This window comes from Anolis carolinensis, chromosome 1 (genome assembly GCF_035594765.1).
Source record: "Anolis carolinensis isolate JA03-04 chromosome 1, rAnoCar3.1.pri, whole genome shotgun sequence".
Classification (NCBI taxonomy): Eukaryota; Metazoa; Chordata; class Lepidosauria; order Squamata; family Dactyloidae; genus Anolis; species Anolis carolinensis.
The window spans coordinates 269,864,412-269,887,213 of record NC_085841.1 but is presented as its reverse complement, the minus strand read 5'-3'; the positions used below and the strand labels follow the sequence as shown (position 1 = coordinate 269,887,213).

General features: G+C 41.5%; 1 protein-coding gene across 1 annotated transcript; it reads left to right on the top strand.

Moving 5' to 3' along the window:
* Window positions 1–12,109: 12,109 nt before the first annotated feature.
* Window positions 12,110–21,728, top strand: myod1 (myogenic differentiation 1). Its single transcript, XM_003214742.4, has 3 exons — window positions 12,110–12,816; window positions 19,197–19,275; window positions 20,785–21,728. The coding sequence occupies exons 1-3, from the start codon at window positions 12,238–12,240 to the stop codon at window positions 21,042–21,044; spliced, it is 918 nt and encodes a 305-aa protein (XP_003214790.2). The 5' UTR covers window positions 12,110–12,237; the 3' UTR covers window positions 21,045–21,728.
* The last annotated feature ends 1,074 nt before the right edge of the window (window positions 21,729–22,802 follow it).

The window sequence follows — 22,802 nt, the reverse complement described above, 5'->3', positions numbered from 1 at the left end:
ATACGCTAATGCAAAATAAATGCAGAAATAACAATGTGTGTGTAGGCATACTTTGGACTAGAGAATAAAGTGATTTATCTGAAGTCAGATTAAAATGTGTAGAATCAGTTTCTGTGGAAAGTTTACGCTTGGATAACTAGGGACAAAACAAAGAATGAATGGTCTGCATAAATCCCTATTACTGTAATTCTTCTGAGTGGCTATTCTTTATGTATTTTTATACATATATTTATTGTCAAATAGACTTGTCAAGAGAAAAAAACCCAGAAAGTAGTTTCCCATGGCATGGTTCGAAATGCTGATTATATTGCACAATCAATATATGGGAAGAGGTCACATAAAACCTTTTTAGGTAGCCACCATTGCCTTTGGCTGGTTATTTGGTTGGAATCACAAAGAAAAAAGTCAGCAAATTGCTATAATTGTGTGCCTTCTGATTTAGCAGCCCTAAGGCAAACCTATCATGGGATTTTCTTCACATGATTTTCTCAGAGTGCATTGGGCATTGCTTTCTTCTGAGGCTGAGAATGACTGCAACTTGCTCCAGGTCACCCAGTAGGTTTTCATGGCTAAATGGAGATCCAAACCTGGAGTCCTGATCCAACACTCAAACCATTACATCATGCTGGCACCAACCTCCTGACCAACCTTGTAAGAAGACCAAAACACTAGTGGAATTTCACAGCATTTCCATAAACTTCTTAAGCACCTTGCCTGTACCACTAGTTCTCCAAACAGAATCCACCTTGTATTAAGTCTGAGATAATCAAGCATTTGAGTGACTGTATTAAAAGGGTTGCTCTAGGTATGCTACATTTTCTCCCCAAAGCAGCTGGACTATATAAATATAAATGTGAGTGGGGTGGGGGAGGCTTGATAGCACACCATCAGGGGCATATCACTTTCATGCCCAGGGACACTAAAAGGTAGAAGTACATTAAAGAATCAGAAGTACATTAAGCCTAGCTAGTTTTCAGTTGCTTAATTTAATATTTTAAAATAACATTTTATGAAGAAAAAGCCTTTTTAATGAGAGTACAATCACATCCTATTTAACATATAATTATGATATAGTAGAGTCTCACTTATCCAACATAAATGGGCAGGCAGAATGTTGGATAAACAAATATGTTGGATAATAAGGAGGGATTAAAGAAAAGCCTATTAAACATCAAATTAGGTTATGATTTTACAAATTAAGCACCAAAACATCATGTTATACAACAAATTTGACAGAAAAAGTAGTTCAATACGCAGTAATTCTATGTAGTAATTACTTTATTTACAAATTTAGCACCAAAATATCATGATGTATTGAAAATATTGACTGCAAAAATGCATTGGATAATCCAGAACGTTGGATAAGTGAGTATTGGATAAGTGAGACTCTACTGTAATGAGATTTGATGAGGATAACAACCAATATACATACATACATACATACATACATACATACATACATACATGAATCTTTATAAATACTAGATTCCTACCTGGTCATGCAATCAGATGAACTTGAAATAAGTGATGAATGATCACAAAGTCATAATATTGATCAGTTCCCTTCCTTTCTGCAGATTCTTCAGTGATATAGACTAGACTACTATATTCTTCATGACATAAAATGGACAGAAACTATTTAAATACATTTAAGTAGAGTTGTTCTAACATTCTAAAATGCATCAATTATTATATGTAATGCAATATAGTTTATACTGGGTGGGCCAAAAGTCACAAAAGGGTTTCAATCTTCAATGACTTCTTTATTCTTATTTTAAATTTATAATACCATAGTATAATATACTGTGTATAAAAACGTACACTACATGTGAAAAAATCAAATTTCACAAATGGCTTCTAATACCATAGCATCATATCCAGTATATATAGGACCCCTTCATGACTTTTGGCCCACTCTGTGCACAATCTTTTGAATGTTATTTGGAAAGTAAGTCCTATTGAACTAAGTAAACAAGCAAAGGATGAGATTATTTCTTAGTCACTAATGCCATCATTCCTATGCTCTAATTATCATTTTGCCCTAAAGTTGCCCTGGATAGTGAAAACCCTAAGAAGTTCATGGGATCGCCATGAGGCAACAGGTGACTTGAGGTCACATACATACACACAACCTAAGCTAACAGGACACAGTCAATTATGAAAAAGCCATTCTTCTTTGCAATTTCCATAGACAGCTGGGTAATAAATAACATCCAAATGGCAAACCTTCTTTGATTAATTTTTTCAAATTCTGAGCATGATTAAAACCAATGCAGTGCAGCAGACAGACTGACTGTGGAATCTGAAGCTCAAGTCTTCCATTCTCCACCAGTTACAAAATTCATTAAATAGCCTAATCACACAGTCTTATACACATCTACTTAAAAGCAGGTTTCAGTAAATTCAGTGGCCTTATACCCAAGTAAGTACAGTTGGCCCTCCACATTTGCAAGTTTGACTTTTGGAGATTTAAATGTTTGTGGATTTGATTAAATTTTTATCTTTAGGAACCTCCAGTGGACAACCTAGAGATTTCTAGAAATGTGTTCTTTCAGGAAAAAAGAAATAATCAATTTTTGTTTGGGTTTTCCCCCACTTTTGAAAGAATCCTCCACTCCTAAACCCAGCAAATGTGGAGAACTACAAACTCAGCTTATTTTACTGTAAGCTGGGGCTGGGCTGTGGTGCTGCTGGTTAGTAGCCTGCTGCAATAAATCACTACTGACCAAGAGGTCGTGAGTTCAAAGACCTAGTCAGATTGAGTGCCCGACTATTAAATAGCCCCAGCTCGCTGTTTACCTAAGCAACCCGAAAGGCAGTTGCATCTGTCAAGTAGGAAAATTTAGAGACCGCTTATGTGTGGAGGGTTATTTAACTAATTTACAACACCATAAAAACATCCAGCAGCAAGCGTGCCGGATGAGGAAGTACTCCATCAAAAGTTCTAGTTGTCACATTGGATGATGAAGCAGCAGCTCCTCCTGTGGCCGGAATCGAGCATACCCTCACAAAGCTAGAAACTGGAAAGTTAAATAGCCTCTGTGTCTATCTCTGTGTTGTTTGTCTAATGACATTGAATGTTTGCCATATATATATGTACATTGCGATCAGCCCTGAGTCCCCTTCGGGGTGAGAAGGGCGGAATATGAATACTGCAATTAATTAATTATTTAATTAATTATTGCAAGAGAAAAGTCAAACTGGGGAACCTCAGAGCACCTTGGAGAAACATAGTATACCAGTGAGATTAATAAAAAATATACTTTCTAGTTTGCTTGTCTGTCTGATAACACTCCTTACCCAGTAGCATTTAGCACATAGACCTTTCAACATAGCACATAGACCTTTCAACAGCTAAGAGTCAGCATGGTGTAGTGATTCTGGTGATTGGAGTTCTGGTGATCAGGGTTCAATTCCTAACTCGGCCATGGAAACCCACTGAATGGCCTTGGGCAACCTATACTTTCTCAGTCTCAGAGAAAAGCAAAGACAATCCTCCCCCAGACCTACAGTCTGTGGACCCTTCTACACAGCATCTAAAATTTGGAAGTTACCGAGTTAAAAGGAGGGGGTGGCTACATGACACTAGCTGCAAATCCGCACTAATTTACTGCAATGGACAAAAACACATGTTTAAAAGGTGTGCTTTTATCCTGATTCCAGCCAGAAAATGCATATATTTGCATTACTGTGTATCCCTGCACTCAAGGAAAACACTATTTCCTTCCCTCCCAACATGGAGACTGCTCCAGGACACATCTGCTTTTTGAAAGCTCAAAACAGCTGATCAGCTGATACAGCTGCAAAATGGACGCACAGATGTTTTAAAGGAAGCATGAAAAGAGGAATTAGAACTCTCTCAAGCTATTTTAAACTTTATAATGTTAAACAGAGCTTGAATAAATAATTGAGGGAAGAGAGAAATACAGCTGAAGTTTTGTTAGTTTTTTATATTCACTCATGTGTTGAACCTCATATGCACACCTACAAATCTATTTATATATATATTAAGATATTCACATGTGTGCATATACAGTCCAGTGCATAACATGTATATATATATCTTCCATCTTGGTCTGATACAGAGGAAGCCTGTGAGGACAGCAGAGGACCCAATCCTGGCACTGACAAGTCTGTGTGGGAACCTGCAGTCAGGTCCCAGGATTTTTTACCCCCTCCCCATTTAAAATGTGGATTTTGGCAGTCTGGAAGTTACCCAAGATAATTGAAAGAGGCATCCATAACACTTAGTATTAGGATGAAAGGGAAAATCATTCAAGCTTATTTCCCCAAATTTTATCATTTTTGAGCATCAGGTTCTCTGCATCCAAAATATGAAATAATTTTGCCATTTCTAAATGTTATCTATTAAATTATAATTTTTAAAATGAGCTGAAACAATATGTTCCCTCTTGCTCAGAATATTACTGGATGTTAAACTGTAATTGAGAAAAAACAAGCTGAGTTTAAAACAAGCCCAATTTTCATTTCACCTGGTCCTCAGCTGGATAAATTTAGGAAGAGTGAAGGAGCATCTCCTAGTGGACTATAAAGATAATACATCTTGAATCTGTGTTGACTAGATAAGTGGCAAGCTTTGAAGCCTGTCAAAAGGAACTCAGGTGACATTTGAAGTTACTTACAGTAATTATTATTTGACTCTATTTCAATGCAATGGTCCAACTTCAGCAATATGTTTAGTACATGCTTTTAAAATATCAACAGCATGTGGCTTATTCATTCAGATATGTGTGTGCTGTAGATGAGTGTAAAATACTCTAGCTGCTGCTGTGTATGGGCATTTCTATTTGCTATATTAGAAGTCAAGCAGAAAAGAAGTGGAAAGATATATTTGTATTCCTTGATGCTGTTGGGAAATTAGAGTACTGCGGTTATGTATCTGTTTTGCTGGATATGTCTTGAAGTGTTACATAGCTGGATATAAACTGGAGAAACAATTTCTGCATTTACTGTCACTGTATCCACTTATACAGGCATGTACAGTATACTTAGGAGGGAGCCCCGGATAGCACAGCAAGTTAAACTGCTGAGCTGCTCAACTTGCTGGCCAAAACGTTGGCAGTTCAAATCCAGGGAGCGAGGTAAGCTCCCGCTGTTAGCCCCAGCTTCTGTCAACCTAGCAGTTCAAAAACATGCAAATGTGAATAGATCCATAGGTACCACTCCGGCGAGAAGGTAATGGCACTCCATGAAGTCATGCCGGACACATGACTTTGGAGGAATCTACGGACAACGCCAGCTCTTTGACCTAGAAATGAAGATGAGCACCAACCCCCAGAGTTGCACACAACTAGTCTCAATGTTAGGAGAAAACCTTTATCTTTACTTAAGAGAGAGCCAAATTTTACTTTAAGGTAGACTTGTATATAGAGCTGCCTTTTCTAAGCATACCCATCACATGGCCAGCTCTTCTTTCCTTCCCCAATACAACGATTTAGTATTTACAAGCTAGATGGACAGGAGTGAGCTGTGTGTTCAACCCACAATAACCTCAATGCAAAATATACATGGGAGTAAATTCCACTGAATATAATGGGATTCACATCTGAGCTGTGTATCCCTTGCAACTATCATCATTCCCAAATTTTTGGACACTCCCTATGGTTTGATTTTTCAGAATAAGACTTTTACTGGGCAAGCTTCATTCACAGGATTTTATGGAAGTAAGGAGGACAGAGGAGGCTGCCTTCCATTGTAATCTTCCCTGTTTTCCCAGTATCGTCTCCATCTTTTGTCTACTCCAAAAGTTGTTGCTAGATAGAGAGCTTCCATCTTTCTAAAATCCTAAAGGATAACTGGGTAAGTCACACTCTCTCCACCTCAGATAAAGTCAAAGGCAAACCATTCTGAACTTGACAAGAAAATCTCATGACAGGCTTGCATGAATCAGGAACAACTTGAAGGCATACACAACTAAAATGTCCCATCTATAATGTCCCATCTACAGGACATACTGGGATCAGTGAGGTTTCGAACCTCACCAGATGCTTCTCTTCACATACTCAGGAAGAAGCCCCACAGCCTTTCAGGCTTGCTTCCTATTAACTGAGGCTTGGAATACAGAGAGGAGGATCAGGTTTAACAGTTTTAGCTTATAGAAGGGTACATGTTGAACATTACAGAAAATATTTTGACAGGTATAGCAAATTGGCAATGGGACCAATTGCCTAGTGTGGTAGCAGGATCTCCTTCTCTGGAGGCCTTGAAGAAGAAGCTGGACAGCCACGGGTTGGGGATGATTTATTTGAAGACCCCCAAACTGAGATGGGGGTTGATCTGAATGATTCATCTCTATGATTCTATGATAAATATGGCAAGGCAATGTGGACCTACTCATAAAGAAACAGCATCATGTGCAGTTATCCTTTACCGAATATTTGTTTGGAGTTTTGGTGGCCTGGAAGCTTCAAGTAGTCCAAAGGGCGGCAGCCAGGTTCTTTACTGGAGTGGTGTACAAAGAGCATACAACCCCCCTGTTGCTTCAGCTCCCCTGGCTGCCAGTCTGCTACTCAAAGTGCTGGCTTTGGCCTATAAATCCCTAAATGGTTCCCGTCCAGCTTATCTGTCCGAACACATCTCCCTTTAATAGCCAGTTAGAGCATTAAGATCAGCTGGGGACGCCCTGCTGTCCTTGCAGGTGCGACTGGTGGGAACGAGAGACAGAGCCTTCTCAGTGGTGGCCCCTTGGCTGTGGAACTCCTTCCCCAGCGAAATTAGATTGGCCCCCTCCCTCCTGGCATTTAGAAAGCAACTTAAAACTTGGCTATTCAAGCAAGCATCTGGTGAGTGATTGCAGCAATAACGTAGCTAAATGACAACCTCTGAATTGATGCAATGTTTAATGTTTTATGTTTTATGTCAATGTCTACGTCTAATGTTTTATAGTTTAAAGGTTTTTAATCTACAACTTTATGATATTTTAGATATATGATGTATTTTTACACATATGTGAGCCATGAGTCTTGCCATTTATTATGCTGTAAACCACCTTGAGTCCCACCCACCTTGAGTGAGAAAAACAGTATAGAAATGCAATAAATAAATAAATAAATAAATAAATAAAATCATCCTCATTCAAATCTGAAGTGAAAGTAAGGTGTCTTGAGAATTACTCTTTAATAATTACATCATTGGATTGCTGTGAGTTTTCTGGGTTGTATGGCCATGTTCCAGAAACATTCTCTCCTGATGTTTTGCCCACATTTATGGCAGGCACCCCCAGTGGTTGTGAGATGTATTGGAAACCAGGCAAGGGAGGTTTTATACATCTGTGAAAGGTCCAGGGTGGTAGAAAGAACTTTTGTCTGTTGGAGGCAAGTGTGAATGTTACATTTAATTACCTTGATTAGCATTGAATGACCTTTCAGCTTCAAAACCTGGCTAATTCCTGCCTGGGGGAGGTGTTAGCTGGACCTGATGGTTTCTTGTCTGGAATTCCCCCCCCCCCCTTTTAGAGTTTTGTTCTTTATTTACTGTCATGATTTTAGATTTTTTAAAATACTGGAAGCCAGATTTTGTTCATTATCATGGTTTCCTTCTTTTTGTTGAAATTTTCCACATGCTTGTGGATTTCAGTGGCTTCTCTGTGACATGGTGGTTGTTAATACAGTGTTCCCTCACTTACTGCTGGGGTTAGGTTCCAGGACCACCCGCAATAAGTGAAAATCCACGTAGGGACATTATATTTATTTTAATATTTATACATTATTTTAGTAGTTATACACTATTTTAAGTCTTTATCAACCAATCGTGTGTTGATAAATTGCTTCCTTCTCCTCCTGTTGCCACTTGGGCTTCTTTTCTCTCCCTTTGGCTTCTCCTTCCTCCCTTCTTTAGGCTGTAAATTGCAATTTTTTATGATTTGTAATAGTCTTTTAGAGTTTATTGAAAAATCGTAAAACAGCAAAAGTGAACCGCGAAATAGTGAGGGAACACTGTAATTCAAAATCTGAACAGGAAGCTGGTTTTATAAAAGTAAACCACATAAGGACATCAAGACTCATTTCAAGAAATTGTTTTAACCATTTTAGAAAGTTTCAATGGTGATCATAGTATAGAATAATGCAAAAGTAGGTTGAGGACGAAGTTCCCCTCCCACCCAATTGTATTTTTATATTTTACGAAACAAATGGATACAGTCATGTTGATAAAAATAGTTGCATGGCATTGGGAATGCAAACACTACTCTTTCTCTAAAAGGGCCATAATAAAACCATAATAGAAAGGTCTGTGCTGTAAGCAATTCAATACTTTGCACTGTACCATAGGCTTATTTTGCTCAAAGGCTCATTATGTACCAGTGGATTTAACGAACATCATTATATAGTTGAGAATTACTCGTTGGCAAGTCCTCCATGTGATTCCAGGCTGTTTTTCGGCCACGAGGAGCATAGATTCCACACACCCGCCCCCGCCTTTATATTTGGACATCCTTCCTGGGAGGCGACTTACAGGTTGGGCGGCTGTTTACAGCCCTTCGCCTCGATCTGCTCGCAATTGTATGTAGGGAGAGAAAGAAACCTCAGGGGAGCGAGCTCCCAAACCCAGGCCCCGACGCGTGTCCCTCCCTCAGGTGGGAATGGTCAGCCTTGCTGTGTTTGAGCCCTTGTAAGACCCCCTGGAGCTCTCTGTCCCTGGGGAGACTCCATTCTCCTTCCACAGAGGCGGAGGTCGAAGTGCCTGCCTCTCTATTTCTGGACTCGTCGGAGCTTTCTTTTTAAAGCGGAACGAACGCAGATTGCAGTGTTGAGGAAGAGGAAACGACTTCGTGCCGATGGAAAAGATATTTGTATTGTTGTGTGCCTTGGCGTCCTTTCTGAGTTCTGGCGATCACCTCGGAAGCTGTTCTTGGCAGGGTTTGTTCAGGGGAGGGGCCTCTGAGGCTGAGAGAGTGTGACTCGCCCTGGGTCAGGCGGGGAATTTCCATGCCCGAACCCTGATTTGAATGAACCCTGGCCTCCACAGTCTATATAGTCCGAGGTTCAAAGCATTTTAACTCTGGGTTGCTGTGAGTTTTCTGGGCTGTATGGTCATGTTCCAGAAGCATTCTCTCCTGACGTTTCGCCCACACCTATGGCAGGCATCGTCAGAGGTTGAGGGTTCTGTTGGGAACTAGGCAAGTGAGGTTTATATATCTGTGAGATGTTCAGGGTGGGAGAAAGGACTCTTGTGTGCTTGAGACAAATGTGAATGTGGCAATTGGTTACCTTGATTAGCACTGAATAGCCTTTCTGTTTGAAAGCTTGGGTGCTTACTGCCTGAGAGAATCATTTATTGGGAGGTGATTAATTGTAACATTCATACTTGCCTCAAGCTGGCCCTGATTGTTTCTTGTCTGGAATTCCCCTATCTTTTTAGTGTTGTTCTTTACTTACTATCCTGATTTTAGAGTTTTTAAATACTGGTAGGCAGATTGTGTTCATTTCCATGGTTCTTTCTCCCACCCTGAACATCCCACAAATATATCAACCCCACTTGCCTAGTTTCCAACAGACCCCTCAACTTCTGAGGATGCCTGCCATAGTTGTGGGCTAAATGTCAGGAGAAAATGTTTCTGGGACATGACCATACAGCCCGGAAAACTCACAGCAACCCAGTGATTCCGGCCATGAAAGCCTTCTACAACACTTTTAACTAAGAATAGCATCCGAAGGCATTCTTCCTTCTCCTCAAAAATCCTTTCCAGAGAAGTGAGAAGGGGTCCGATCACACAGAAGGGAAAACCATTAGCTCGGGGAGAACGAGAGATTTCAAACGACTTCGCTTTCAACTCTTTTTTTTAAAGAGCGGCTATCTATATTCCGATATGGAGGGAATGTTGATCATTCACATCGGATCCAATCGAAAACCAAAACAAAATAAACCCGGTTGAAATGTGTGTGAGGGGGGTGTATTACTCTGTTTTGGGCGCCCAGCCTTTCGATTTCAAATATCCTTCTTTCTCTTGCATGAAAGAAGTGCTGCTGAGAGAAAAGACACCTGTCCTTGAAACCTTCACTGTCTTCCTTCCACAAATTTTTCTTTCGCTCTTCTTGTTCACCGAAATAGAAAGCAAGCTTTAAAAACGAAATAAAAACCCCTGAATTCGATGGGTTTTGGGAGCAAAACAGATTGTTATGAAATATCTTCACCACGTGATGAAGAAAATAAACACCCAAACTAACCGCAAAATATATTTTTATTTTGTTTCATTTTGGTTGAATTTTCCCCAAAAATACCACTTAAATCTAACCGATAAAAATGTGTAAAAAATAACAAGAAATCCACACGGAGGTGAAACAAAACAAAATAAGACCTCGAAGTCACTTCCAAAGTTATGGAAGGGGGCAGAGATTAGTTGGAACCAGAGCAAAATGGAAACATCACAGAAGCTATAATTCCGAAACACCTAATTTCGAGGTCAACCTCTGATTTTTCAAGATCAGCCTGCAATTTTTCTCTTCTGTGTTTTTTTTCTCTCAACACACATATATACAATAGACTCTCGGTTAACCGGCATCCAAAGGAATTGGTAGATGCCGGATAAATGTAGCTTCTGGGTTGCTGTGAGTTTTCCGGGCTGTGTGGTCATATTCCAGAAGTCCTTTGGAAACTAGTAAGGTGCGGTTTATATATCTGTTTAAGGTCCAGGGTGGGAGAAAGAACTCTTGTCTGTTGGAGGCAACCATATCAGACTAAACAGAAAAGCCACTGAACCCCACAAGCATGAGGACTATTTCAACATAAAGGAGGAAACCATGAAAATAAACAAAATCTGGCTGCTAGTATTTAAAAAAAACTCTAAAAATAAGACAGTAAATAAAGAGCAACATTCTGAAAACAAAGAAATTTCAGACAGGAAACAATCAGAGACAGCTAACATCTCCCAACAAAAGATTCTCCCAGGCAGGAAGCAGCCAGGTTTTGAAGCTGCAAAGCCATTCTGTGCTAATCAAGGTGACCAATTGCCACATTCACATTTGCCTCAAGCAGACAAGAGTTCTTTCTCCCGCCCTGGACCTTCCACAGAATTATAAACCCCACTTGCTTAGTTTCCAACAGACCTCACAATCTCTGAGGATGCCTGCCATAGATGTGGGCGAAACGTCAGGAGAGAATGTTTCTGTAACATGGCCATACAGCCTTGGAAAACTCACAGCAACCCAGTGATTCGGCCATGAAAGACTTCAACAACACAACGCAGTGTCTGGTTGTTTGAGAATGATTATATATACAGTCCCGACACTATACCCATAAACTCTGCATTGCCTTGATATTAATATGGAGACACAATCATTCACATCCGTTTAAGACGAATAAAACCAAAGTTAAAATTACATTTCGGCTGAAAACTCATTTTATTTGTAAACTTTATTGAAGTATTATTATTAGTGTTAGTATCATCATCATCATCTATAATCTGCCTTTTCTCTCCACAAGGAGACTCAAAGCGGCTTACATTAAAAGCTTCCCAAGATATCTACAAATAGACAAATGTATTGAAAAATACAGTCTAAATCCATTAAAAACATATTCAAAACTGGAAATCAAAGTTGCTTGAGAGGCTGGATCTATACTATAATGCGGCATAAACCAGTGTAGATCCAGCCATATAGAGGAGGCATGGGCGAACTTGGGCACTTCAGGTGTTTTGGACTGCAACTCCCACCATTCCGAACAGCCTCAGGCGCTTAAGCGGCTGAGGGGCAAAAGGAAGGGGCCTGAGGCTGTTCGGAATGGTGGGAGTTGCAGTCCAAAACACCCAGAGGGCCCCAAATTCGCCCATGCCTGGTATAGAGAACGTGCTTTGTTCTAGCGCAGCATATTGTAGGCAGAAGGGTTAGTTGAAGAAGGGGAGAAAGTAATAAACTTGGAGGCGGCGACCCAAGGAAAATAGCTGCGGATTTGGGCACAGCTGTCCGAGCGCAGCGGCGTGGCTTCCCTTCCCTGTGCAACGAGGAGAAAGCGGGCTTCGAGGCGGAGAGAGGGAGGAAAGGGAGAACTTCCCCGCCGTCGAGGCTGCTCTCTCCCCCTTTTGCGGGGGCGGGGTCCCTCCTTCCCTCCCTCCCTCCCAGGCCCCCCCGCCCCCCGTCGGGGATAAATAGGAGCCGGCGTGGCGCTGGTGGATGGGCAGCCGGGGAACGAAGGGAGGGAGGAAGGAAAGAAAAAAGGAAGGAAGGGGCCATTGGCGTTCCCGTGGTCTTGCCTTCCTTCTCCCTTTCTCCCTCTTCCTCCCCGATGGAGGTGCTGGGCCCCATGGAGATGCCCGAGGGCTCGCTCTGCTCCTTCGCGGCGGCGTCGGCGGCGGGCGAGGACTTCTACGACGACCCCTGCTTCAACACCTCGGACATGCACTTCTTCGAGGACCTGGACCCGCGGCTGGTGCACGTGGGCGGGCTGCTGAAGCCCGAGGAGCCCCACCACCACGGCGGGCCCGGCGAGGCGGACGAGCACATCCGGGCGCCCAGCGGGCACCACGCGGCCGGGCGCTGCCTGCTCTGGGCCTGCAAGGCCTGCAAGCGCAAGACCACCAACGCGGACCGGCGCAAAGCAGCCACCATGCGCGAACGCCGACGGCTCAGCAAGGTCAACGAGGCCTTCGAGACGCTCAAGCGCTGCACCTCCAGCAACCCCAACCAGCGCCTGCCCAAGGTGGAGATCCTCCGCAACGCCATCCGCTACATCGAGAGCCTCCAGGCGCTGCTCCGCGAGCAGGAGGACGGCGGCGGCAGCGGGGGCGCCTACTACCCGGCCCTGGAGCACTACAGCGGGGACTCCGACGCCTCCAGCCCGCGCTCCAACTGCTCCGACGGCATGGTGAGACCCTCGGTTGTGGCCCCGGCCCTTGAGCAAATAACCACAGAGGCGTGTTGTCGAAGGCTTTCATGGCCGGGATCACAGGGTTGTTGTATGTATTCCGGGCTGTATGGCCATGTTCCAGAAGTATTCTCTCCTGACGTTTCGCCCACATCTATGGCAGGCATCCTCACAACCTCTGAGGATACCTGCCATAGATGTGGGCGAAACGTCAGGAGAGAATACTTCTGGACAGGCCCGTAGCCAGGATTTTGTTTAGGGAGGGGCTGGGATTTTGGTGGGGGGGGTGAGTCTGAGCGGGAGAGGGTCTACCCTAGCAAACCTTTCGTATCGTTATCCCAATACCCCCATGCATATGGAAAGGACCAGACGCAGAGCTTTTTCTATTTCTGCCCCTGCCTTATGGAATGCCTTGCCGCCCTATATGAGAGCCATGCGTGAGTTAGGGCCTTTTACCCAAGCACTCAAGACCTGGCTCTTTACTAGAGCTTTTAATCTATGTTAATTTTATCAATATTTGTATGTATATATTTTTATCCTTTACAATTTTATCTTGTAAATCGCCTAGAGCATCGTGGATGGAGGGCAATTAATAAGTAATTAAATGATGATGATGATGATATATTGAGCATGGTGATCAGATCATGATACGAATAAACATAACAGTTTAAATAATAAATGTAAGGCCTTCTCACGGACCACCCTGAGAATTTGGGGGGGGGGGAGGGCTGAAGCCCCTCAAGCGCCCCCCCCCCCCCTACATGCCTGCTTCTGGAACATGGCTATACAGCCCGGAATACATACAACAACCCAGCCACAGAGGCATCAGCACGTTGGAGGAGACCCCAAGGGCCAGTGGGGGACTGGGTGAGCAGTGGTTCCCAACCTTTTTTTTTTTTTTGACCAGGGACCACTCTCCAACATTAGTACCAAAAGGCAGGGTTTTAGCTAGGGGTGGGAGTTAGGGGTCCACCCCTCCCAAAATTGTTCAGGTTTAAAAAAATACTGGCTTATTCGTGACTTTTAACTGGTTTACTCCAGAAGCGACTCAAGTTGTTCCTGACACGAAAAAAACAAAAACAAAACTGGTTAACCATGCGGGGACATGAGACAAGCCTCCCACAAGGATGGTAAAACATCAAAACATCCGGGCATACCCTGGGCAACATCCTTGCAGACGTTTCTCTCCAGAAGCAACTCAAGTTGCTCCTGACACGAAAAAAAGAAGAAAAACCAAATCCCCTTAAGTGTCCACTGAAGTTTATCTGTCTTGAGTGTCCACTGAAGTATATCAATAGAGCCTGATTTCTCAATTACTTTGCGTTATGGAACTACTCTTCATGATTCGCTAAAAAGTTTCAACCCACCCCTCCTGACACGGGCCAACTTCAGCCCTCCATGTGTTTGGGACTTCAACTCCCACTGTTCCTAACAGCCTCAGACCCCTTCCTTTTTCTTTTCCCTTTCCCTTTTTTGATTGAGTGGCAGAGGGAGGAAAAGAAAGGGCCCCAAGCCTGTTAGGAATTGTGGGAGCTGAAGTCCAAAACACCTGGAGGGCCCAAGTTTGCCCATGCCTGGCCTAAATAGTGATTGCCAGCTGAGGCATGCCCTCCGTCATCTATTCTAGAGTGTTTAAGGCAGTGGTTCCCAACCTTTTTTTGACCAGGGACCACTTTGACCAGGGACCACTCTCCAACATTAGCACCAAAAGGGTTACAAAAATCAATTTTTGGTCAACTTTAGATTTGGTTTGGTTAGCTAGAGTTTTGATTCAAACAATTGCATTGGATAGACCACATCAGCTATAGTTTCTGATACACAGCATATGCCATCCAATAGTTGTCATCTGCTCATCCACAGAAAACCATACTTGATAATCGAGAGCTGATGTGGTCTATCCAATGCGACTTTCTGAATCAGCACCCCAAATAACCCCAGGAACAGGCCTAAAAATGAAGACGCCAAGAAAAATATTTTTTACTTGGGCTGTGTTGTCATCTGTAATAGTAAGGGTGAGGCCACAGACCATATTTTAGTTCTTGTGGATCACTGGTGGTCCATGAACCACAGGTTGGTAACCACTGATATAGAGTGTTTAAGGGGATACACTTGGCATCAGACAAGCTGACGCCCTGGCCAGTCCGCCACCTCCAACCTGTTCCTATTCAGAGCACCCTGACAGAAGGCCACCCAACCTCAAAACCTCCAGAGAAGGAGACTCCACTATGCACCAAGGCAACATATTCCATTGCCCAACAGCAATGTTTAGGTGGAATATCTTTCCCTGCAGTTTGAATCCATTCATTGCTCCCAGTCCTAGTCTCCAGAGCAGCAGAAAATAAGCCTGTTGTCTCTTCAGTGTGACATCCTTTCAGTTATTTAAATAATAATAAAAATAAAACTTTATTTCTATACCTTGGATTCTGTAATAAAAATATTTACAGTAAATTTATAATTTTACAATTTATTTTTGTCAATAAAAATCTGGAAATAACAGGCCTACTAATTTAAATGCCATTATTATTTCCATAAGTTACATTCCAGCCATGAAGCGGTTTTCAAAAGAGTATTTAATAATTTAAGTCTGATGTTGACAGTCTTTGTTGTTGCTGTTGTGTGCCTTAAAGTTGTTTTTGACCTATGGCAACTCGATCACAGGATTTCTTGGCGACATTTCTTCAGAAGGTGTTTGCCATTGCCATCCTCTGAGGTTGAGAGAGAGTGACTTGCCCAATGTAACTCAGATTTTATGGCTGAGTGGGGATTTGAACCCTGGTTTCTAGAGCTGTAGCCTAATGCTCAAACTACTTCAGACTACTGGTTCTCGCCTTTGGAATCTGCTTATAGCAAATGGATTTCAACATACTTCCACACAAGGGTGATCATGTTTACATGCCTAGCTCCCTAAATCAACAAGGTCACAAGATTTCTTTCTCTTTTCCTAATATCTGCTAACCAGAGAAATTATAGGTAGCATCTGAGGGTACATCTGAACTGTAGAAGTAATGTTGTTTCACACTGCTTGAACTTGACATGCCTCAGCGCTATGGAATAGTGGGAGTTGTAGTCTGGTGATACATCAGCCCAAACTGGCAGAGAAGGGTAAAGGCATTGTTAAACTACAGCTTCCATGATTGTGTAGCATTGATGTCAAACTATTAATTCTACAGAGTAAATGTAGCTTATGAGTGTTGGACTACAATAGGGATGTGTGGGTTCAATCCTCATTTCAAGCTCAGAAGGCGACCTTGGGCCCAGCTGCATGCAGTTGTGAAGGTTAAAAAAGAGAGGACACACCATATACCCTGCTAGAGCATTTTCAAGAAAAGATACCATAGAAGACTATTTGGTGGGTTCTTTAAACTCATGCCTTGTTTTGGCTTCTGTGACCCTTGGGTCCTACTCTGGGAGAAAGGCGGCATATAAAATACATAAACAAGTCTTCTCCTGTGCCTCAGGCCCAAGGAGGTCCAGAATTAATTTGTAGTATCAGGCCCCAAGGCATGCAAAGTTCCAAAACATGGTAGCCATGTAGGTTGAGTGCCCATCTCTTACAACAGCTCCTGGTTCTAATGGGAACTTCCAGATTGGAGAGACGTGACCAGTGACACTTGTTCTTAAAGAAATGTGGGCTCCACCTCCTTAACCTTTTATAGGGCAATTGAAGATACTGAGGCTTTTTTAGGAGTTGGCAGGCCTTGGTCTGCACCTTGCTGCTTGTGCTGATTTTAGCATTGGGCAAAAGGAAGACTTGCTTCCTATACTCTAGTTACCAGGATAGCATGGGTAAGAATGTCAAAGAGAATGTGTTATGTGTGGCCCGAGCCTTGGTGTAGGGACAGGCCTGCTCACTAAAGAGAAATAAACCTGGGATCCTTTCACACTATACAATTATTGCATTATGAGTCTGCTTGGATGCATCCTACAGGGTCCTGGGACCAGTTGACAATTTTAAACACCCATCCCTAAATTGCAAACCCCAAGATTCCATAGGATGCAGCCATGACAGTTAAACTGGAATCATAGTGCTATAATTTTGTAGTCAACACAACCCTGTTCTTGCCTCTTAGCTCTAGGAAAGAGACAAAAGCCTTTGTTTTCCCTCCTACTTTTTCCCTCTGTGTCCATTCCCACAAGACTAGAGGACAAGGATAAGGTTTCCCCGTTTTTCCTACAGAGGTTTTGAGAAAGAGAAAAATACACATTTCTTTGTTGCTGTGGATAATGTATAAGGTTCTAACTGAGTAGAAGATCAAAGGTAATTTTCTACAGCAGTCATGGTTGAAATGGATAGAACTAAGCATAAGACATTGAACTTAGTGAGATTTAATTCTGAGTGGACATGCATAGGATAGGACTACCTATTTATCAACTTTTTCATCTGGACAATTTATGAACTGGTTTTTAACATCAGATCCTATGTCAGCAGATAACTGAAAAAACTAAACATTTCAGCTCAGGCATAGTAGCAACTGGTCAAATAATAAGCCACAGAGCCATAGATACCCATTTGCTTCTAAAAATAACATGTATTATCGGGATAAAGTGCTTCTGAAATCACAGTCCATTTTGTTGTTTCGGGTGCAGTCCTCATGTAAAAATGTCTAATCACTGGTGTGTACATATCCTGAAGGAGAGAACTGATGTGTATGTATGAAAAGCAAATTAGGAGACAAAGCTCCACATGCAAATATATAGTCACTTGCTTTATTTGTTTTTAAAAGCCTAACATTTTTCAGCCACTAACAGAGTTGGCCTTCCTTAGACCCTATGCTAAAATATACAAATATTCAATACATGAACAAAGACAATACATATAAAAACATATAAATTATGTTATTCTATATAACAGAGTGCATGTATACACTGTTGCAAGGAAGCCTCCAGAGAAACAATGCTTGCATTAGCTGATGGAAGAGGGAGCCAAAGATGGGCAGCACACACAGGCAAGGGATTGGCAAGGGGTAGCGCGCAGTGAGGGCAGAGGGTTGAGGACAAAATCCAGAGAACTGGAAAATTCCTCCTAATATTTTATTTGACACTGGGAGCAGGGAAGGTTTGTGTTTGTGGTATTCACTATCCAAGGCCTCTTCCACAAAGCTGAATAAAATACCACATTTTCTGCTTTGAACTGGAATATATGGCAGCGTGGACACCGATTACCCAGTTCAAAGCAGATATTGTGGGATATTCTGCCTTGCTATTCTGGCTTATATGGCTGTGTGGAAGGGCCCCAAGAATGGGGTGTTGGCCTGTAGTTTCCTTGTATTCTATATTTGGATGAATAGTTGAAATACAGTGACAAAAGAGCAAGTGTCTGTTTTAAGGCGTTGGCTTTGGGCATGAGGGGCATAGTTTCGGAATCCTCCTCAGTCATGAAGTTCTTTGTGCAGACTTAGGGCCTTTCCACACAGTCATATAACCCAAAATATCAAGGCAGATAATCCACAATATCTTCTTTGAACTGGGTTATCTGAGTCCACGCTGCTGTATAATCCAGTTCAATGTGGATTTTACACAGCTGTGTGGAATTAGATATTCTAATATGGGACAGGAATGATACTTTAAAAATTTGTACTGATGCTGTTTTCTGTCAAATACAGTTAACACAAAAAAAAAGCATGATACTCAGCAGAATGAGGAAATGTTTTAAGATGGTCATTCTTTAAAAGAACAAGGCATTACTTTTGAGGGTCTCTATCAATGAAGAAAAATGTAAAACTTTAACGTGACTTTTATCCCATCGAGATTTGTTTTTTTTTCTTGGTGAATGTTTTAATATATATATATATATATATATATATATATATATATATATATAGGCTACAATAATAGAAGATAACACAAAACAAGACATGAACATATATAATTTACTACTACAATTATTCTGCACTGCAATCTAGCATGTATAAGGCAACAGACTATTAAAACTGTCACTAAAAAGAAAAATACAAGTATAAATGAATTTAAAAGTTGACTTTCAACTCTCCTATCAGTGGCATGAATGATAATTCAGACTACTTTGTATATATTCAAAATATTTACACTTCTATTGATCAGTATGAGCTACTAATCAAACCTCATCATTAGTATTTCATCTATTTCTTAAAACTACTCAGTGAATTGTCAAGATAATTTCTCCATTTCAACCCATTACAACATTTTCATTGTCTAATTTTTCTGAGATGGTATTTCTGTGTTCCTCTACTTAACATGTATCCCCTGGACAGTTAAACGGCTATAATTCTGTTTCCTGCACCAGATAGATAAAATGAAATGACAGGTGTGCCGATTTAAGCGTCTATGTAAACATGTGTTCACCTGGTTGCCCTGATCGTGTTTCTGATCTAATGTTTTGAATTACTGGGTTTTGTTTTCAGATGGATTACAGTGGACCGCCTTGCAATTCCCGCAGAAGGAATAGTTATGACAGCAGTTATTATTCAGAAACACTAAGCGGTAAGTACCCATTTTGAACAAAACAGTTGATTATTCTAAGCTAAGATCTCTAAACAGAGCACATACATATGTGCACACTTTGTGATGTTTGTCACTTTTATATGGATATTCTGAAGGAAATGTTTCAAATCAAACATATTTGCACTGTTATGATGAGGTATTTATTATTTTCATGAATTCGTTTTGTCCCTGAAATTACACCAGTTTGAATCCACTCAAAAATTGGGCATAGAATCGATTGTTGAGTGGTGAGCCAATACACAAGTTAGGCTGAATCTACACTATCACATAATCCAGTTTCTGAATGTAGATTAACTGCTTTGAACTGGTTTTGATGACCCTACATTGCCATATAATCCAGTTCAATGCAGTTCATCTGCATTCAGAAACTGGATTATGTGGCAGTGTAGATGGGATCTAGGTCTCATTTATTCGTTGTCTCTACTTTAGTCAGAACTATGAATAGGACAGAGGCCACTGTGTTTTTATTTTTAAACCCTGAGTAAATGTAATTATTGTATCCTTGGATTTAAACTTCAAAATAATTTTGGCCGAGCCTTACTCTCCAAGCTGACTATGTCAGTTTTATTAATAGCCTGTTTGGCATTAATTTCCATGGAATCACCTCTCTTTAAGCCTTGTGATTATGTTGCAGTCCTGTAGATGCTTAAATGGGGAATTGGTTTCCTTCAACTCAACAGAGTTTAGTTTAGAGCAGGCAAACACAGCATTGCACTTTTAGATATGCCGGGAACATGAGGGAAGGCCTTCTCAGTGGCTGCCCCTGGACTTTGCAACTTCTTCCCTAGGGAAGCTAGAATGCCCCCACCTCCATTGCCCTTCTCTTGATTTTATTCTAATAGATTTTTAGAGCTGAAGATTTTTATCAAAAGGGCTGAAAATGCTCTGTTGTTTCAAATGGTATTGTTTCCCCTGTTGAAATCCTTTTTTGAGTATATGTTTTACATATGGTTAATAGTTTAAGGCATTTCATGTTTCTAATTGTGATCTTTTTAATTTGTAAGCCATCTTCAGCCTCAGGGTGCATCTACACCACTTTGAGTCTCCTTGTGGAGAGAAAAAGTGGGGTATTAAAGAAACATAATAAATATACTGAAAAATTAATGCAATTTTGACACTGCTGGAACTACCACGGCTCAGTACTATGGAATTATGGGAGTAGTAGTTTTCCTAGGTCTTTAACCTCTGTGAAAGAGGGCTAGAACCTCACCAAACTACAAATCCCAGAATTATACAACATTGAACCAAGGCAGTTATACTCGTGTCAAACTGCATTGTAGATGCACCCACAGTCTTGGGGAAAATGTGAGGTATAAATAAAGTTGATACTGATTGTTGTGATGTGTGTTGAGGGCAGAGCTTAGCAAAGTTACTTTTTCAGGACCACAAGCCCCAGAATGGAAAAGTGAGATTTCATTGGGAAACAATATTAATATCCCAACCTCTTCTTAATATGGCTTCTGAGATTGACTGCCTCCTTGTCCTTAGATTCAAAGCAAGGGAAGAGTTCCGTGGTTTCCAGCCTGGATTGCTTGTCGAGCATTGTGGAGAGGATTTCAACGGAGAGCACAGCCTGTCCCTCCCTGCCTGTGGTTGACAGTGGAGCTGAGGGGAGCCCCTGCTCGCTCCATGATGGATCCAGCCTGAGTGACCCTGGGACCCTAACTGCCTCCCCAAATAGCTGTACTCAGCTCCCCCAGGAAGCTACCAGCAACGCCGCCAGCAATCCGATCTACCAAGTGCTATAAAGGCACAGCAGACTAGCAGCAGCCTTGGAGGACTGTTCCAAGATTGCCGACAAATAATTCTTAAACTCGCCTTCCAAAGATTACAAAAGACAACACTCATGGGGTGTTGGGTTTTTTAAAACCAGCTTTTTAATGTATCTAATAATTCCTTTTCACACACATATATATTTTCCAAGCTTGTATTACTTCAAAATACTCTTATTTATTGGATATCAACAAAAGCTATTTAATTTGTATATAGAGGGAATTTAGAATTGTGTGCCATGAAATGGCTAATATGTTTAATCGGTACTTTAAAAGTGTGGGGAAACCTTGTTTTAGAGAAACACTTTAGCAGTCCTTTACAAAGACTGCTTAACTCCTGCTTGATTTTTAGTTCTGTGTAAACCATCTGAGTGAGTGGGTTTATAGCCCTCCTTTGCCATTTCCCTTAGAAGTACAGCCAGCCACATATATACAGAAAAGGTTTTGGACCATTTTTTTAAAATAAAATTATCTACTTATTTTGTATACGTGTAAATAAGAGTTGCTTTGCAGAAAAAAAACCCATCAAAACAAAACCAAAAACTTGCATATTTAATGTTGCTTGGTTTGTTGTGCCAAATGTTAACTTTATATATTTATACAATGTGGATGCTGAGAATGTTTTTAACAGTATTCTAAATAAAGATCTTTATTTATAAAGCTGCTGGACTTATCTCAACTTTGGCTTGGCATTTTAGTGTTTCTTGCAATGCAATACTAGCAAATACATTGTTCTCAATTTTCAAGTTGCATATGGTTCCCATAGGGTTCATGACAGCATTCCTGTGTACTCGAACCACCCTCAAGGGAAGAAATCTATATGCAGTCACAGAGAGAGATACTCCTTATATGTGCAGCTCTACACGTGCAGTTCCATGTCTTCCCAATGTTTGGCAGCTGTAGTTTCTTTCAACCAGTAAAGAAGGAAGAGATAGGAGAGGCAAGTCAGACAATAGAGAATCAGCTAGTCTAATGGAAGAGGAGGGTGAGGATATCCTCTCAAATGGTGTGCATCCTGCTTTCTTTCTCCTATGGCTCAAAACCACCAGATCTTGATGGTTCGAATGCCTCCCCACCTTCTTGTAAGCAGCAGCCCCACTCAGGCATTGACAGCTGCCAGACAGTAACAGGTTTTCAGTTTGAGTGCAAGGGTGGGAGAATAATTCTCTGTCAGAAACTTGCTCAGGAACTTGCTCATGTGTAAGTAACTTACAGGATACCATAAGCAGTTCATATGTTTCACGTTCTTACTACACCCAATCATCTGGCAGAACACACAAGTGAAAGATGTTAATTGGGGGAAAGTGTGTTTCCTATTCTATTCTGTTGATGTTATTATGCAACCTGAATCCAATTATAATCCCAACTGGAATAGGCCCACCAAATCAATACTTATATAGGAGCCTGTCAGCCCCAGTTCCCTGCCCACCTAGCAGATCAAAAGGCAGAAATGCAAGTAGATAAATAGGTACCACTTTTATCGGAGAGGTAATAAAGGTGCCCTTAAGGACACAGATTGGGAGGACATCTAAGGATGACAAAGCTCCTTGGCATGGAAGATGGAGCAACAACACCCCTCTCCTCCCATGGCTGGAGCCTCCAAAATGCCAGAAATAAGTTGGGAAATGCCTTTACCTCTGTTTATATATTGTCTGTCCTTGTTAACTGTATGACGGCACTGAATGCTTGCTGTATGTGTATTCCATAATCCGCCCCAAGTCCCCTCAGGGAAAG

Excerpts from the sequence above, each read along its gene's own strand:
- myod1 (XM_003214742.4), top strand. The coding sequence starts at position 12,238 with ATGGAGGTGCTGGGCCCCATGGAGATGCCCGAGGGCTCGCTCTGCTCC. Across the intron at positions 12,817-19,196 it reads CCAACTGCTCCGACGGCATG|ATGGATTACAGTGGACCGCC; the intron begins GTGAGACCCTCG and ends TTTTGTTTTCAG. Across the intron at positions 19,276-20,784 it reads TTATTCAGAAACACTAAGCG|ATTCAAAGCAAGGGAAGAGT; the intron begins GTAAGTACCCAT and ends CCTTGTCCTTAG.